Below are 18,729 nucleotides of genomic sequence, written 5' to 3' on the forward strand. Positions count from 1 at the left end.
CATAGCTACGAGAAGGAAATGTATTGTTTGCATTTCCAAGAACCCAGTATGCATTTTTTGATCCATATTTGTTGGACCTTTGCTCAGAGCATGTTGTATCCATTTTTGTTATATGCAAAAATGCTAGGAAGTAAACATTTGGCTTCCTGAGCAGCATGTGGAAAATATAGCTGTGATGTGTTCTTTAAAACCGTTGGGTCAGATTTGACAAAACTGTATAGGAATTTCGTCTCTTAGAATAAGTACTATTACAATTATAAATTTGGTAGTCTCACTACGTATGTTCACTTTTTTCAGAAACCCAGTGGAACATGTTATTGCTTCATTTTTTCCAAATGCTCTCTGACAAATTTAAAGAAAACAAAAACTTTCTATAAATATTTCACATAACACGTTTTACCAATGTTTCTGAGGATGAGTGTCTAGAAGTCTCTCAGTCATCATATTGGTCTCAATGACAATCAGACGATTACTATCTCAGGACTAAAGAACATTATCAGTAGGTTTTATAATGGCTTGTAGACTATTGGGAGCCAGATGAACACTCTCAGGCACACTTTGGCCGCTTGTTGGTCAATATGTTATGTGAAATAAAGCCTGAACCCTTAACTTATCAAGATGTGTAGCCAAAGTAGAAATGGTGCAAACTATCGATGCCTGAATCAGTCAAAGCTATTTCTCGGTACAAACACCAACATATATTTTTCACCCAGTTAGTTTACATTCGAATTAAAATAACGCTGCACCTTTGCAATATAGTTAGCGAATTCAACACATACAGTATTCATCAGGTACTATTATTGCCTTTCAGTTTTGATATAGGTCATAAGGTCTTAGACTGGTTTTTAAAAAATCTAAATAATTATCTAAGTATAAATCCAGCTATATACGCCGCTCTTAGAAAGGAAAGAGAAAGCAAGAAATAAACCCCGTTATAGAGGGTACGTGTTAGAAATGTTGCCCCATGAGCGTCTCAAGCCACATGTTATTGTTTTGTAAACACCGTGCATTAATACGAATATACTAATAAAGTCAGTTGGATGACCTGTCGACCCTAATTACACGTTTGACAAAGATTGAAGAAAGTAGGTTTTCATTACAAATTTCTGATTGTTGCCAAACTTCGCGATAGTCATTAAGAGAGTTTGGATTTTTGTGGTCATTTATATGTATAACCTTTGTGTCTGGAACAGTGTTTTCTGTTAGTTTCCAGAATAAATAGTTTCCCACGCTTGAATTGATGTAATATGTTTATAAGTCAACTTGGCCACGTTTGTTTACGCAGCCTTTTTTTCATTAAGGTAATCAGCTTTCTTGCGCCAAGTGGTGCCGGTAAAACCATTTCTTATTTGGCCCAGTGCATCGACATGGTTTCCATGTGCAAGGTCGAATGCGTGGTCAGGTCACAAAAATCACTGAGGCGTTTAGATAGAGGACAACTATCTGGAAATGTTGGGTTAGTGTACATTCTTGATTTTCATCCCTTGTGCGTTTCTACGGCCTCTTCTGTTATTGTCTTCGTCTGTCTATCGTTAAATTCCAAATATTCTAACTTTAATTAACAATCTTGCATTAAAGAGATCGCACCGCTTTTTCTTTATGTGTTATTCACCCTCTCCCTGCTCCTCAAAGTGCAACGCATTTTAAAGCAAAATGTTTTTAATACAGCTGATGATTGTTTGGGCCGATCATCCACGATTCAAATAGTTTATTCATGTGATCAACACTGATGGATTTAACAGTTTGCGAGATATTTCATTTATGAGATCTGTCAGATACCTCAACTTTGTGTTCGTATGTGTGTATGTCTCTCTTTAAATGTTTTCTATGGCGTGGTATCAAAGTTGAAGGGACCTTATATTGTTTTCTGAGTGAAGTTCTTTTCTTTGTTGTTATTTTCTCCTTACTGGTTCAGCTCTGACTGTATGACTTAAATTGTTATTAAAGCATTCGGAGTACTCTCTGACTGTACGACCTACATTGTTATTAAGGCCTTCGGGGTACTCTCCGAAGACACATCTATATACAGATTAAACGTTCATGTGAAACAAATTTCTTTTCTTTTCTCTCTTGGTATGACAGAACTTGAAGAACATTTATTGTTTCCTTCATGTTCTCTGTTTTCATTAACCGCAAACAAATACATCATGCCGACATCTTATCTGGACATCATTAAGCTTTGACCTTGAGTCTCGGAAAACGTCACCACTACGAGCCAATCAGAAAAGACTTTTCAAAAGAAGGGACAGATGTGATTGATGAAAACAAGATCTCATTATCAAATTCGTGTTTATGAGTTCCTTAATTGTTAGAACCCCGTTTCGCTAAGCATCTAAACATTCCTTTCTCAAACTTTGATTTGGGGATATCTTTCTTTTTGACTTGCTGGTTCCCCACAGAGTTTTGAATTTGTATTAGGGCTTTTGAAGTACAGTCGTAAAATCTTGACTTTTTTCAATAACGGAGTCTTATCTTATCTCTAAGGAAATGTTGTGAATTTTCCTCTTAGGAATTCTTCATCTGTATTTTTTTACGATTAGAAAGGCTTCCATGTGTTAAATTTGAAAATTAAAGTAATTTTTCACCATACCAATTATTTATGCTTTTAATAAAAATATTGATAAAGTATCAAACGTAATGTAATATAAAATCTTATCTTGATGGGAAATCTCGGGATTTTAATGAAATCGACGATAGACCTGGGGTTTTTAAAGACCACTATAACATGCTCATGTTTTATTCGCAATCCCCACTGATTCTGCCTTTTTCTTTTACAATGGGATATTCATCATGAAATGCATTTGAATTTAGCAATCAGAGAAACAAGCCGACTGACAACTAGGCAGCGAACATTCAACAAGATGTTAGCCTTGTATTCATCTTTCTTTTTCTTATTTGAAGTTGAAAATTGAAGTAATTTTGAATCAAAGCAACCCCAACCCCCCAACAAATACAAACAAAATATCAATAAGTAAAGTTCGTTTTCTCATACCTATACTATTGTTTAGCATATAATTTCAGTTGGGATGTTTTACCAATAACTGGAAACTTGTCAGTGCCACATTCAAATACAAATGTAAGCGTATTCCACAAGAGTTGAACTAAACTGATCTATATCAGTTATCGACTGTCTTGGAAGTTTTACGTGACTTCAGTCAACATTCAGACCAAATGAATCAGCAGTAACCCAGGTTGTAGAAATATATAATTTAATAGTTTACCGTAGACAAGGACATTGCTGTTCAATGTATAATATACAGCGTAGAAAAGGACATTGCCGTTCAAAGTATAATAGTAGACAGCGTGGAAAAGGACATTGCCGTTCAAAGTATAATAGTAGACAGCGTAGAAAAGGACATTGCCGTTCGATGTACATTATTGCCGTTCAATGTATAATTGTAGACAGAATAGGAAAGGACATTATTGTTCAATGTATAATATACAGCGTAGAAAAGGACATTGCTGTTTAAAGCGTAATAGTAGACAGCGTAGGAAAAGACATTGCCGTTCAAAGAATAATAGTAGACAGCGTAGAAAAGGATATTGCCGTTCAATGTACACTATTTCTGTTCAATATATAATTGTAGACAGAATAGGAAAGGACATTGCCGTTCAATGTATAATTGTAGACAGAATAGGAAAGGACATTGCCGTTCAAAGTATCATATGCAGCGTAGAAAAGGACATTGCTGTTCAATGAAGAATACTAGACAGCGTAGATAAGGACATTGCTGTTCAATGTATAATAATAGACAGCGTAGAAAAAGACATTGCTGTTCAATGTATAATAGTAGACAGCGTAGAAAAAGACATTTCTGTTTAATGTATAATAATAGACAATGTAGAAAAGGACATTGTCGTTCAATGTATAATATTACAGCGTAGAAAGGGACATTACTGTTCAATGTATAATATTACAGCGTAGAAAAGGACATTGCTGTTCAAAGTATAATAGCCGACAGCATAGAATATTGCTGTTCAATGTATAATAGTAGGCAGCATAGTAAACAATATTGCTGTTCAATGTATAATAGTAGACAGCGTAGAAAAGACTACTGTTGTTCAGTGTATAATAATAGACAGCATAGGAAAGGACATTGTCGTTCAAAGCATAATAATAGAGAACGTAGAAAATATACAACGTATAAAGGGACATTGCTGTTCAATGTATAATAGTAGACAGTGTAGAAAACAATATTGCTGTTCAATGTATAATAATACACAACGTAGGAAAGTACATTGCCGTTCAATGTATAATATACAGCGTAGAAAGGTACATTGCTGTTCAATGTATAATATTACAGCGTAGAAAAGGACATTGCTGTTAAAAGTATAATAGTAGACAGCGTGGAAAAGGACATTGCCGTTCAAAGTATAATAGTAGACAGCGTAGAAAAGGACATTGCCGTTCGATGTACATTATTGCCGTTCAATGTATAATTGTAGACAGAATAGGAAAGGATATTATTGTTCAATGTATAATATACAGCGTAGAAAAGGACATTGCTGTTTAAAGCGTAATAGTAGACAGCGTAGGAAAGGACATTGCCGTTCAATGTACACTATTTCTGTTCAATGTATAATTGTAGACAGAATAGGAAAGGACATTGCCGTTCAATGTATAATTGTAGACAGAATAGGAAAGGACATTGCCGTTCAAAGTATCATATGCAGCGTAGAAAAGGACATTGCTGTTCAATGTAGAATACTAGACAGCGAAGATAAGGACATTGCTGTTCAATGTATAATAATAGACAGCGTAGATAAGGACATTGCTGTTCAATGTAGAATACTAGACAGCGTAGATAAGGACATTGCTGTTCAATGTATAATAATAGACAGCGTAGAAAAAGACATTGCTGTTTAATGTATAATAATAGACAATGTAGAAAAGGACATTGTCGTTCAATGTATAATATTACAGCGTAGAAAGGGACATTGCTGTTCAATGTATAATATTACAGCGTAGAAAAGGACATTGCTGTTCAAAGTATAATAGCCGACAGCATAGAATATTGCTGTTCAATGTATAATAGTAGACAGCGTAGAAAACAATATTGCTGTTCAATGTATAATAGTAGACAGCGTAGAAAAGACTACTGTTGTTCAATGTCTAATAATAGACAGCATAGGAAAGGACATTGTCGTTCAAAGTATAATAATAGAGAACGTAGAAAATATACAACGTATAAAGGGACATTGCTGTTCAATGTATAATAGTAGACAGCGTAGAAAACAATATTGCTGTTCAATGTATAATAATACACAACGTAGGAAAGTACATTGCCGTTCAATGTATAATATACAGCGTAGAAAGGGACACTGCTGTTCAATGTATAATATTACAGCGTAGAAAAGGACATTGCTGTTAAAAGTATAATAGCCGACAGCATATAACAGGACATTGCCGTTCAAAGTATAATAGTATAATAGTAGACAGCGTAGAATAGGACATTGATGTTCAATGTATAATAGTAGACAGCTTTCAATGTATAATAATAGACAGCATAGGAAAGGACATTGTCGTTCAAAGTATAATAATAGACAACGTAGAAAATATACAGCGTATAAAGGGACATTACTGTTCAATGTATAATATACAGCGTAAAAAATAATATTGCTGTTCAATGTATAATAATAGACAACGTAGAAAAGGACATTGCTGTTCAAAGTATAATAGTAGACGGTATAGAAAAATACATTGCTGTACAATTTTTTGTGGGATTTTGTGATGTAAGGAAGGCATTTGAAAAATAATGTCGCTGTGTATTCTGTTTACGTTTTACAAAATATGGAATTTCTGGTAAATTCCATGATTGATTCTAAAGGTATTTAGATAACAAACAGCGAAGAACTAAATATAAAGAATTCTCAACAACCTAGAAAACAATCCTTGCAGAAGTTTGTTCTTATCTAAGATATATTCCTTCACTGTATAATGACGTAACTGGAAACATTTCATGTACTATTGTATGATTTGCTACAATCCAGTCAAAACTTACAAAATGTATTATAACTGGGTAACTCCTAGTTTCCATAACAATGGGTACTACAGAAACCAAAAATGTCCTTTTAGCAGAAAGAAAAAAATATTCATCTGTCATATCTAATTTTTAACGTGGTTACCATTGACAACCAAGAATGAAATACACATCTTGCCAATATATTTAGCTATGATGTAACATGATATCAGCAGAAATGTTATATCTTCTCTTTAGTATTATTTGCAATCCTCAATGCAATTTTAAGGAAAACAGTTATAACACGTAACTAACATTTATTCAACTTATCCTATAATACGCTAACATTGTTTAGTATAATTGCTTGAAAGTCTACAATCGGATAATGATATAATTATAAGGGGTCTAAGATGGAGAACTCCACATTCAATATAATATGGTGGGTATAGTTGTCAAACACTCTTTAATTGAAAAAATAATTTTAAAAATTGTCTCTTGTTTCTTAAAAAATAATATTTAACGGAGAATTGCCTAATTAAATGGATGAGATGCTGATATCCAGGAATTGACAACAAAATTCGTATTTTGTTAACAGTGCAAATTTCAGTTACCAGATGTCAAAGATTATGTAATCTAAAATTAGCTCAGTCGCATCAATAACTGAACTTTAGAATGCTCTTTGTGAGAGGCATGCCCTAAAGCTACATGTGTATTCCACTCCATTTAGAGACACTTTCATAGGAATGTAAAAAGAAAATGACAATGTACTGTCAAATGTGTAATCGTAGTGTACTATCAGATTCGTAATTATATACCATCAGACTGATAATTATAAAGCAGCCATGCTGATCGTCTCTTCCATAATCACTCTCAGGAAGCAGCGTGTGGTGATTAATGAAGGATAATAAACAATGGACCGCTCCGGTGGCCTAGTGGTTAGAGCATCCGACTTGAAAGCGAGAGGTCGCGGGTTCGAACCCTGGCCGAGTCATACAAAAAACTTATAAAAAATGGTACGAAAGGGTGCTCAGCATTAAGAGGTTAATGTTAGGACTAGTCGGTCTGGTGTCAGGATAATGTGACTTGGTGGGACATGATGCTACATGTCTGCGGCATGATGTGCCAATGATAGACATCACCTTAAACTGCCACACTGCAGACATCGAAGCTATATGACTGAACAATTGTAAAAGCTACTTTAAAAATCCAAATCACACACACACACACACACCATCCAATTGGATCAGCTTAATAAAAGTGATAATTAATAAATGTTTCAAAATGTTTTTTATATATACCTGCATCAGGCTAATCATACAAACATAGCTCCATATTAAAAATAAATTGCATAAATATACAATCTATTTCAATGTATCTTATGCTCTATTTATGTCATTCAATGGTCAATTATTTATCATAAAGAATATTATATTATAAAGTCATATACAGTACAACATCAGGTATAAATTCATATACCGTATATCATCGAGTATTGATACATTTTCTCTTTGTGAATCCCATATATATTTTATTGAAAATTACCCCTACCCCATCATTACACATCTTTTGCATACATGGACTTACATTACAAAACAAACTTTCAGTCATCAACAAAATGAATCATGTTATTACCTATACAACAACATGTCAGAGTCTTATTACGCATAAGCCATTATTAAGACCTTGGTTTTACTCTTAGCTTCATCTTGACGTGACTTCTAATCCTGCAATCGTTCCAGTCACATTCGGTGAAGGATAAAGATGCACTCAGCAAAACGTATATGGATATAATAGGACTATTCTTGTAACGGTCCATTACAATTATTATTATTATCATTATTATTATTATTATTTCGTGCAAAGATAAATTTATTTACATAAACATATTTTTGTAAATATTATATGGACATTCTGTTCAGAGTCCACACATGCATACGGGGAGGTGTATATAGACACGTCTTGCTGCGTGGTAAACATATACATATATAAATACATGTGTAGAATTTTTGCAGAATTCGAACACAAATGACCTGACCCTTTCTGACGTTATTCTGGACCCGGATGGAAATGTTGCATATTACTGGCTCGTAAGTACTTGAACGTTTCCAGATACAATATTTCACAACCGTTCTTATACGATAAATGTGATTGTGATGGTGTTTGCGTGCCTAAAACATGAGTCCTTTTAACAATTTCACGCTGATTGCAATTTGCATGCAAGCCTTCAGACAGATTGATATGTTGGTAGGTCAAGAAATCGAAATGTTGGATTGTATAAGCCATTACTTACCTTCAAAATATAGCAGCCTTCATTTGGTCTGACCTATTTCAACTCATTTTGAACTGTCACAAATATTTCTTTTAGTTTAGGACCATTATGAACTTTGTCCGTTACTTTACATTCCGTTACTGATTGTACTAGCAAATAACAACTTGATTCTTGCTTTCAGAGCATAGTAACCGCAGCAGTTGTATACAACATGGCCGTTGTGATTCTTCGTCTGGCCTTCATTGAAATGAGAAATGCGGTAAGACTAGGTTATTACAGCTGAAGTAACATATTCGATTGAATTTTTCATTTTGATGAATTTCTTGCACTTTTTTCAGCTTCTATATAAATTGCAATATTCATACATAAATATTGCTTTTCTAAACAGATGCTCGATGATATCAATTATTTCGATACCATAACAATACTCAACCTTTTGACTTCTTTGACAAGTGAAATTCTCAAAAATCAAGATAATACTTAGTTAAATGGGGCAATCTTAATTTGTCTGGCCGTAACCAATTCGCCTGTATCTTGAGACACTGTTGCGAATGCCACGGGTTCAGATTTCTCTCGCACTTCCATAACTCGTCTTAAAGGCCAATCACGCCATTCTCATGCCACAATCCTTGTTTCAAAGTACATTTCTTCACTGTACTGATTCGTCCCTTGTTTGTTTGCCTACAAGTGAAGATACCGAACATATTGGAACAATGAATGAAAGAGTTTTGCTTGTTTGGGGGAATTTTAATTAAATTCCCAATTTCTTACGAATGTGTGTGTGTGTGTGTGTGTGAGAGAGAGAGAGAGAGAGAGAGAGAGAGAGAGAGAGAGAGTTATTTGGATTTTTAACGTAGCTTTAACAATTGTTCAGTCATATCGCTACGATGTCTGCTGTGTGGCAGTGTATAATGATGTCTAGCACTGGGGCATCATGCCTGACCGCCAAGCGAGGCAGCTGCTAGTACCATTTTTATAAGTCTTTGGTATGACTCGGCCGGGGATCAAACCCTCGACCTCTCGCATCCGAGGCGGACGCTCTAACCACTAGGCCACCAGAGCGGTGAATTTGGTTGTGAATTTAGCGGCGAATTACATCAGATAAATTAAGTTTCATGCCATGCAATATTAAATATTAGTTATATTAAATAGTAAGCAAGCGAATTTCAAACAAAATCAGGTAACACAGTTACATTAGATAAAACCTAGCTCGCAGCTGTCAATAATATATTGGTTATTCAGTGATCTGTGCGCAAAACACGTATATATAGTCTGATCAGTAATGTGCGTACTATTAATCTATTGTTCGCTATCTTTACAAGGGAATTGAGAAGAACATATTAACATGATAGTATTGTTCATGGCCTAAAACAGACAATTTAAAGATTTTATGTCTACATTGTCTAAATATAAAGTCATTAAGTCTATATTGTCTAAATTTAAAGTCATGGTGTCTACATTGTCTATATTTAAAGTCATTATGTCTCTATTCTCTAAATGTAAAGTCATTATGTCTACATTGTCTAAATGTAAAGGCATTATGTCTACATTGTCTAAATTTAAAGTCACGATGTCTATATTGTCTAAATGTAAAGTCATGATGTCTACATTGGCTGTATTTAAAGTCATCATGTCTATGTTGTCTAAATTTAAAGTCCTTATGTCTACATTGTCTAAATTTAAAGTCATTTGGTCTACATTGTCTAAATTTAAAGTCATGATGTCTTCATTGTCTATATTTAAAGTCATTATGTCTATATTGTCTAAATTTAAAGTCATTATGTCTACATTGTCTAAATTTAAAACCATTGTCTCTGCATTGCCTAAATTTAAAAGCATTATATCAGCAGTGTCTAAATTTAAAGCCATTATGTTTGTGTTGCATAATGACATTATACCTGTACTGTCTAAATTTAAACCATTATATCTGTATTGTCTAAATTTAAAGTCATTAGGCCTGTACTGTCTAACTTTAAAGCTATTCTATCTGTATTGTCTAAATTTAAACCATTATATCTGTATTGTCGAAATTTAAAGTCATTATGTCTACATTGTGTAAATTTAAAGCCATTGTCTCTGCATTGCCTAAATTTAAAAGCATTATATCAGCAGTGTCTAAATTTAAAGCCATTATGTTTGTGTTGCATAATGACATTATACCTGTACTGTCTAAATTTAAACCATTATATCTGTATTGTCGAAATTTAAAGTCATTATGCCTGTACTGTCCAAATTTAAAGCTAATATATTTGCATTTTCTAAACTAAAATCCATTATGTCTACATTGTGTAATATTTTATATTTGGCGCCACAGAAAAAGGTCAGAAAATAATTTATTGTTTATTAATTCCCATGATTATATTTCATTATAAAACTACTATAATTAATTGGTCTGTACACTTTATGCAAATTTAACGGTATATTATTTTCTCAATAAATGAAAGCAATATTAAACTTAATATTTGATTATGTTACTTATCCTGTGTAATATGACATGTTTCAGTGGCTGCAAATTACTTTTTACATTTTAAAACTATACAAAGTTTGTTCTATTATTTATATGTTCTTTATTACAATTGCAAAGCTCTCTTGTTGTAACGTAGCAATTCAGCGACTGAATTGTTCAATGTATTCAATTTTAGTTTCAAAATCCCATTAAAATATGTGTGCAGATGTTTAAAAAATATACAAAAAACAACCTAAAGGATAGAAGAGTTTTCGATAGGTTAATTACGTTCAGATTTACCCGATATAGGGTTTAATTCCGATCCTGTACACCCCTCTGGATTCTTTTCGTCCACATGAACATGACAGCAAATGTCATGCTCCGGCGGTTTATCATTGGTCAGAATAAAATGGCTAAGATATATAAATTGCCGTTATACATATATTGTTTTATCTTATACATCAATAGGGTCCTCAGGGCCCCAGGTTGCCGAGTGATCTAAAGCACTCACCTTTACCGATCACTACCATCTCACCTCTGTCCTCAAGGGTTCGAGTCTCTGGCTTTTCCGTTGTGGTTTTGTGAGAAAGCTTGCCAGTAACTTCCCGTGGGTCGTTGGTGCTTACCAGGATCTTACCGGGTTCTTCCTCCGTCTGTTAAATTGGCTGATGTATATAGCCTGTCTTGCTTGAGGAAATGCGCTAAACCAGAAACGACAACACCCATCTATATAGATTTCAGAAACGTGTTTTGATTGCAGATTTAATTCATGCACATTGACTTATATTAGACATTATGTTCATCTATAGTATTGATAATTTAGGTGGTAGATAAGCCTGATACGATATGTCTATATAATCAGATGTCTATATAGATCTGCGGGATTTTAGATCAGATATAACTGTTAAAAACTGGAAATATTAATCTGTGCTTGTAATAAAATAAGAAACGAAAAACCTGACATCAAGTCTTCAATTATTTTTATGTTCTGCAGAATCAACTGTTCTACGTCCTGGATTCAATCGGGGACATTATCTACATGATGGATGTGGCTATTCAATTCAGGATGTCGTTTTACGAGGACGGATGCCTGGTAAAGTCCAAGAAGTAGAGGAAGAAATTACATGCAGTGAATAATTTGGATTGGTTTGGTGTTTTACGGCACAGCATCATGTTTTAAGGTTGATTAAATTGATATGCTCAAGTTCACAGCGTGCTAGCAATACATTATGATCTGCTGCTGGGAATCAAACACAAACCTTTTTGTTCATAACCACTAAAAAACCACCATGGTTTCATGTTTGAAACAGGAATATAGTTTTGAAATACGTAATATACTTGCTTCATTGTTGCCATGCTATCTCTGGGTGAATCCCGGTCTATCTCGTATTTTTTTTTGTTTTTTGCCTTCATTAACATTGACAAGACAAGTATCTGTCACTCCAGTGATGACTGTATCGTCAACAATGTTTAAGGTTTCTACAAATGCTTGTGGGAAAGGATGGAAAGGAGGTGGGAGGAGGGATCATACTTGCACTATTGAAGCAAAATATTCTGCACTTCCATATTCGTACGCTTCCACCATATCGTACCTCTGGCTCAGGGGCATTTTCGAAAATCTTGGCTAAGACACCTGCAAATGAAACAGTATTTGGATAGGCATATAACTTCTTGTAGTGCATGCTTTGTTTTTGTCTGCTACACTGAATGTAATTTGCTGAATATTACCAAGGAATTTTCCGAACTTGATAAGTTATAAAAAAACTTTACTCAAGCAAATTTATGCATATTACCAGAAGTAATCGTAGCTATGCCTCGGGCCCTGCATACATATACTGTTTTATCTCTGTGGTTTCTTTGACAAATATTAAATAAAAGTTTTGACCATAATAAGGCATGCTAATTAGCAGTATATTTGAAAGAACTTTAGGCCTATTTTTGCTGACGTATTGGATTATATGGAAATAAATAATTGATAATTTATGCCCAGTTTTCGTGGTGAAAGGTCTCTGTAGATAATAGCGATATAAGTAGTGAATGGGGATACCCTACGGACAATGGGAATTAGCATTAAAAACACCCCTGGGACACTCTACGGACAATGGAAATTTAACATGGCGAAAAATCGTGGGACACTCTACGGACAAGGGGAATTTAACATGGGAATAAATCGTGGGACACTCTACGGACAAGGGGAATTTAACATGGGAATAAATCGTGGGACACTCTACGGACAAGGGGAATTTAACATGGGATTTTTTTTAAAAAAATTTTTTAAAAAAAGGGGTAGGCAATGGAAAGGCTATCTCTTTTCGAGAAATATGGCTGGCCCTGAAAAGGGCCTTTGGGTTTTTCTTCTTCTTCTTCTTTTATCTTCTTAACTTTTTCCAACATCTTCTTAATTTGTCCATCATTCCTTTCTTCTTCTTCTTTTCTGTTTCCGGCAGCCAGTCCGGGTGGCCCATGGCCCGGAACTTCTCTTGGATTTTCATCCAGTTTGTGTTCAGTTTTTCGAATTCATCCTTTTTTCTTCTATTTTCTTCGTCTTTTCTTTCATTGGACCACTTTTCTTTGATCTTCTTGACCTCTTTGGTCAGCACATTCCTCATTAGTTCTTCAGCTTTCTTAAGTTTTTCTAACCCCCACTTCGCGAAACACCAATCTGTCCATTCTACAATGTCTTCTAAAAAGCACCTTGCACTTGTCACATGATCTATTGCTTCTTTTAACTTACCCACTTTGACATACGGTAGGTTAATTAAACCTCTGATTCTCTTCTCCTCATCCTCTATCATTTCTTTCACGATGTTTACGGCTAAGTGCAGGCTGTTTACTTGTCTTGAGACGAAGTCTTTTGTCACTTCATACCTCCATTCCTGTTCAACCCTTTCTGCTACACTCAATCCATCTACCATCCAATACCAACTTCCCATAAGATCGTTGTATAAAGCTGAAGCTGCTGGCATCTTCTTGTTTGCTTATTCCGTAGAATGAGCTCCAATGGCCAACACTGTTAGTTTTATACTGAAAGTGCGGACGTGAAGGAAAACATCCCCTGAAAAACATAAAATTGATCTTACCTAGATCATGACCCAACAACGCGCGGACGTGAAGGAAAACATCCCCTACTTTTTTCATATAATAAAACCCTAACTATACTCTTCACATACGCTAAGAAACCCATAATCTACTATTCACACAAACATACCTTTACTCTTACAAACACAAACACACAAACACACAAACACATACACTTCCACTATTAATAAGGAGTTAGTGTTTATTTTCACACTACTCTACCTACACACACATTGACAAATGGATCGTTATTTCTTTTCTAGAGTATTGGGTAGCCCTGAAAAGGGCTGTTTTTTGAACTCCTGATGCACCTATCTAATGGTTGCACCTTCCTGGCCTGGCGCCGCAAACGCATCTTCTTCCCCAGTCTTCTTTCACCTTTCTTTTGGGGAGCGCAGAGGGAGGATGATTCGCTTCAACACCCCAATCCTCTGTCTCGGGAATATTGAACGACATCCTCTCTTCTCTTTTCTTTTCCTCTTCTTCCCTCTCTCTTCTCTCCTCCTCCTCTTCCTTCTTTACTCTTGCTTCTTCTACTATAGCCTCTGCTGATAGTTCGTTTACTATCCGCCTGGCATATTCCAGGTGCATCTGGAGTTCTAACAGTTTCACTATTCTGCTAGTCATTCTTCTGGCTGTGTTGATCAATCAACAAGGGTAGCTAGACTGCCCAGCGAGTTTCAATTTATAGTGAAAGCGCGGACGTGATGGAAAACATCCCCCTAATAACGTAAAATTGATCTTACCTAGATCATGACACAAAACAACGCGCGGACCTAAAAGAAACACTCGCTCACTTTTTATGCTACCCATCACTATTGTAAAATTTTTATTAATCACTTCAATAGACTATCCACATACGCAAAGCAATCCAATCTAACCTAAAATATATACCTCTAACAGCCAAAAAAAACCCAAACATCATTTTAATCTACTATCCACACCAACCTATTTTATCACTTACAAACACAATCACACAAACACACAAACTCATACCCTCACATTTTTTAAGAAAGAGTTAGTGTTTATTTTCACACTACTCTACCTACACACATTGGCAAATCGATCGTTATTTCTTTTCTAGAGTATTGGGTAGCCCTGAAAAGGGCTGTTTTTTTGTTTTGCTATGGCATTCTTTTTTAGTTTCTAAGAATGCGATGTCCTCTGAGGATAGACTTTCTGGCGATAGGTCTGCTTCTTCAGAAAGAGAAGAAGATCTCTTTGGTGTCGATACGACAATCGACAAAGCCTCTGTCAGGTTCAGGTTGCTGCTGCTGCTGTTGTTGTTGCTGCTGCTGTTGCTGCTGTCTCTGAAGTCTGTACTTCTCTGTCCATTCTTCTTTTTCCCTGTTCATTTCTTCTCTGAAGAGCTCTTCTATCAGGTCTTCAGTGATTTTTAACATTCTCACATTCTCTATTTCTTCTGGCTTCGGTATCAGACTGTGTCTGACCCTATGCAAATTCACGTAGGCTTCGTTGAGCTTAGCTAGTTTGGAGCACATCTTCTTAGGAGGATGAGTCGACAATGGATGGTTAGACTGGGAACAAACCGGTTCTTAAAGTTAAAGCGCGGACGTGAAGGAAAACATCCCCCCACGGTTTTTCGAGCCGCAACGTTCATGAGAGGGATAGTAAGAAATGAAAGAGCATCAATCCAACATTCTTATAGCTAAACAAACCACAAAAGCATTTTTTCAAAACACAACATTTTTTATTCAAAAATCACTTAACACTAAACAACAACATTTCTAACATTTTTAATAATAATCCAACATGATAACATCGAACATTTTTCAAATCACAAACATTTTTTCTCAATGGACAATCTACTTTAAACAGGGCTGACAACGTTGTGAATGAAATTGTGATTTCCACTGTTGGAAATCATTAGGCCATTGATGGACACTACGTTTCCTAGCTTGAGACAAAAGATAAGCATAATGGTCACCAAACCATCGATCTACTTTCACATCGTTTCTAGCAGAAGAACGAGGATCAAAATGAGTCACTAAATGTTCTAAGGAATAACCCAGGCTGCGATGATGTAGAAAATACACACAGTATTGTCCACACACCAAGGAATCTGTGTCTTGTAATTTCACATTATTGAATCGGGTGGTTTGAGCATTTCTTCTCATAAAGTCGATGATATCGTCTTCCAAAGGGGGCAATCCGTACGAATCGAAATATTCCACACAGCCTTCTTGAGGAAAGTAAACGGCTACCCAGTGGGTTCCTGGGAGATGACTGTCGTCCGTGTTGATCACGTAAGCTTGATGGTCTTTAGGTTTGCGATGAGGGAGTTCATCTTTAGCACAGACGACAGGATTCCAAGAAGCCGTATACGAACTGTGGTTCAAAAGGTAATAAAGTTCCCAGGTATCCATTTGTTTTGTTTTCTTCTTCACAGGTAATAATACGTCGTCAATTCGATCCTGACTTTTTGCTTGAAAATGTCTGACGAATAAACGGTTATTCGTTCTGTTTCCTCACTCTGATTCAGGAGAGCTTCGATACGATGGATCTCTTGAGTGGTTAATGGTGGACAAGAATGTTCACGCAAGTCTTTATACCACTGGTGCAACACGTCTTTGTTCGAGATGAGACTCCAAGCTTCGTCCAGATACTCGTCCAATTTTTCTTCTTGACTTAACATTAGGCATTTATCGTGTTGAATTTGACTGGGATGATCGTTTTGACATCCATAGCAATTTTTCTTGATCAATTCTGTTATTTTGTCGACCAAGTGTTTGGCAAAACAGGAGACTAAATGGGCTTCTTGTTCTGGCCATCTCGATTTCATTACGATCACTTCTTCTTCCACAGTCTCCTCACTTTTCATGTCCAAAGTTTCTCCACTAGGTAAAGAGGGATAACAGTCTTCCATGATTTCTAGTAATCTAGAATGACTTCTCTCAAACTGTTGATTTCTATGGTATTATCGAATTCTGCATACAGGATGACGTTCACTGTCTCGTCCAGTGACTTTGCAAACTGAAGTTCCACACGAATCTGGCCAGATTTTATAGGGTGGAAATGTCCCTCGTCGCTGCCTTGGTCTGGAGTGAAATCGAAAGCCCACAATGCATAGCCTCCGTCATAATCGTCGTACGTAATGCCGTGACTGGTGTTGGTTCCTAACTGTCCAGTGGCTTCGTACAGGGACAAGTACGATCTCAAGTAATTCTTCTGGGTAAAGTCAGGTTCAAAGGGTCGGGTACACAAGGTCTTGCCATCGCGACTGACTTCGATCTTGGACACGCCAAAGTGATGAAAGTTGAAAGGATTTTTAGCGAAGGCTCCGTTGAAGGCTTCATTCGAGACCATACCAAGGATCAAACGTTTGGGTAACTGTCCTTGAAACAGATGATCTTCGATTATGGATTGATTGTTACGGGGAATGGTGAACGTTTTCACTTCCACGCGTCGGATGGGATACTTGGCGGTTGTTCTGCTCAACGTTTGACTGATGTCGTTGCCTACTTTGGGTAACACTTCTACGCGTCGTACGTAGAGTTTGGCTTCTAGGATTTTGCTTTTGGGATTGCCACCAGTAGTAGCATCAACATCAGTCAACAAATGGAAAGCGGCACTGCTTCGATTCAGTCTCAGGCGGACATTCACTCCGTTTAGCAAATATTTCTCTTGCAACCACATGTCCAAATGCAAACGATCCATCAGTTCTAAACTTTTGTCGGCTCCCGTGATTCTCTTTCTTCGTTCTACAAATCCCTCATTGGCGGTTGTTTTTAATTTGGGGTCAGGGTCAAGACCTGTTTGATCAAATTCGCCCGCTTCGTCAGGTTGCCACAGCACACAGGCATTGAGATGAGTATCCTTGGCATCTATTCCGTACGTCAAGAGATTTTCCAGGTAGGCACGGTAAGGGTAAGTATCAATGCTGCTGCTAACCAGTTTGTTGTTCAAGTACAAGTCCACTGAGCTGAACAAGGAATGCATGAAATTGTTGACGGGAGCCACTTTCTCGTCACCGTCTATACCACCTCCATTCTTATCTAGAACTTTGACTTTCAAGTACAAGTAACTGCTATTCAGATCGATGTAATCTTCGGGTTGTCCTTTGATTTCAAACTCGATGGGAGCGGAATCGATCAGTGAGGAGACGGGGTAAAATTCCACCCATTGGGATTCTTGCATGGTCATCATGGTGGGGGGCATGGCAAACAGATCCAGTTCCGTCTTGGAACAGGCGCAAGACTCTCGGTGCATCATTTTTTTGTCTCTTTTCTCAATAATCGAAAACGTCTAAGTCTCGAACGGTTCTTCTTTTCTTGGCCTTTCTCGCTTGAAGTCTGGTGAAAGGGTGTTTTCTTCTTCGTCGTCTCTTTCTGCCTTGTCCTTGTTGAATGGCTGACTCGGTAGCGTGCAGGGCATTTATAAGTGTTTCTCGTCGGCCTAAAATGTCTTTGCCCGTTTGCAGCAAGACATTTTTGCCTGCCCTCATGAAGGCTTCTTTAGGGTTTTGTTTGTCGATGATGACATTTTGGAGAAATTCTTTGCCTTGCGTCAGTGCCGCATCTTTCAAGGCGTGCAATCCGCGTGTCACCATCGGTTTCAACACCGGGGCCACCGAACGAAAGGCCGATTTCAGCATGTCTCCTAAACCGTGTCCTCGCTGTCGAGCAACCCCTCGGTACACTCGATACATGACTTACTTACGAGTCGTGAGAGAACCGTTTTCGAAAATGGAGTTTCACCGTGACTTTTCCTTTGGTGAATGGAATATTTTGTCCCAAATCTCCTTTTATAGCAATGTTGACCGTGTCCAAATACGACTTGCTGACCGGCAAATAGTGAGGATGGACAAATTCGCGGTGAACGTGGTAAGTGTTTCCACCTTCCTGGTCACTGGTCGTGGTACTATCCACTTTGAAAGGAATGACACGCAGTAACGGTACGGAGGTGTGTCCCACCACGTTATACTCCACCACATCGGAGTACACGAACATCAAATT

The 18,729-nt window shown here is 36.7% G+C and overlaps 1 protein-coding gene across 3 annotated transcripts in view; it reads left to right on the top strand.

The window, feature by feature from the left end:
- The window catches only part of LOC149808455 (cyclic nucleotide-gated channel rod photoreceptor subunit alpha-like), a 201,900-nt gene that overhangs the window by 131,847 nt on the left and 51,324 nt on the right, over positions 1-18,729 (top strand). For all 3 annotated transcript variants that reach the window (XM_089977561.1, XM_089977570.1, XM_089977579.1), the window contains 3 exons: positions 7,973-8,047; positions 8,411-8,488; positions 11,670-11,768. In XM_089977561.1, coding sequence (XP_089833687.1) covers positions 7,973-8,047; positions 8,411-8,488; positions 11,670-11,768 — 252 coding nt within the window. The remainder of the gene's footprint in view (positions 1-7,972; positions 8,048-8,410; positions 8,489-11,669; positions 11,769-18,729) is intronic.

Source organism: Sinohyriopsis cumingii, chromosome 1 (assembly GCF_028554795.1).
Source record: "Sinohyriopsis cumingii isolate HCF-2022 chromosome 1, ASM2855479v2, whole genome shotgun sequence".
In the NCBI taxonomy this organism is placed as follows: Eukaryota; Metazoa; Mollusca; class Bivalvia; order Unionida; family Unionidae; genus Sinohyriopsis; species Sinohyriopsis cumingii.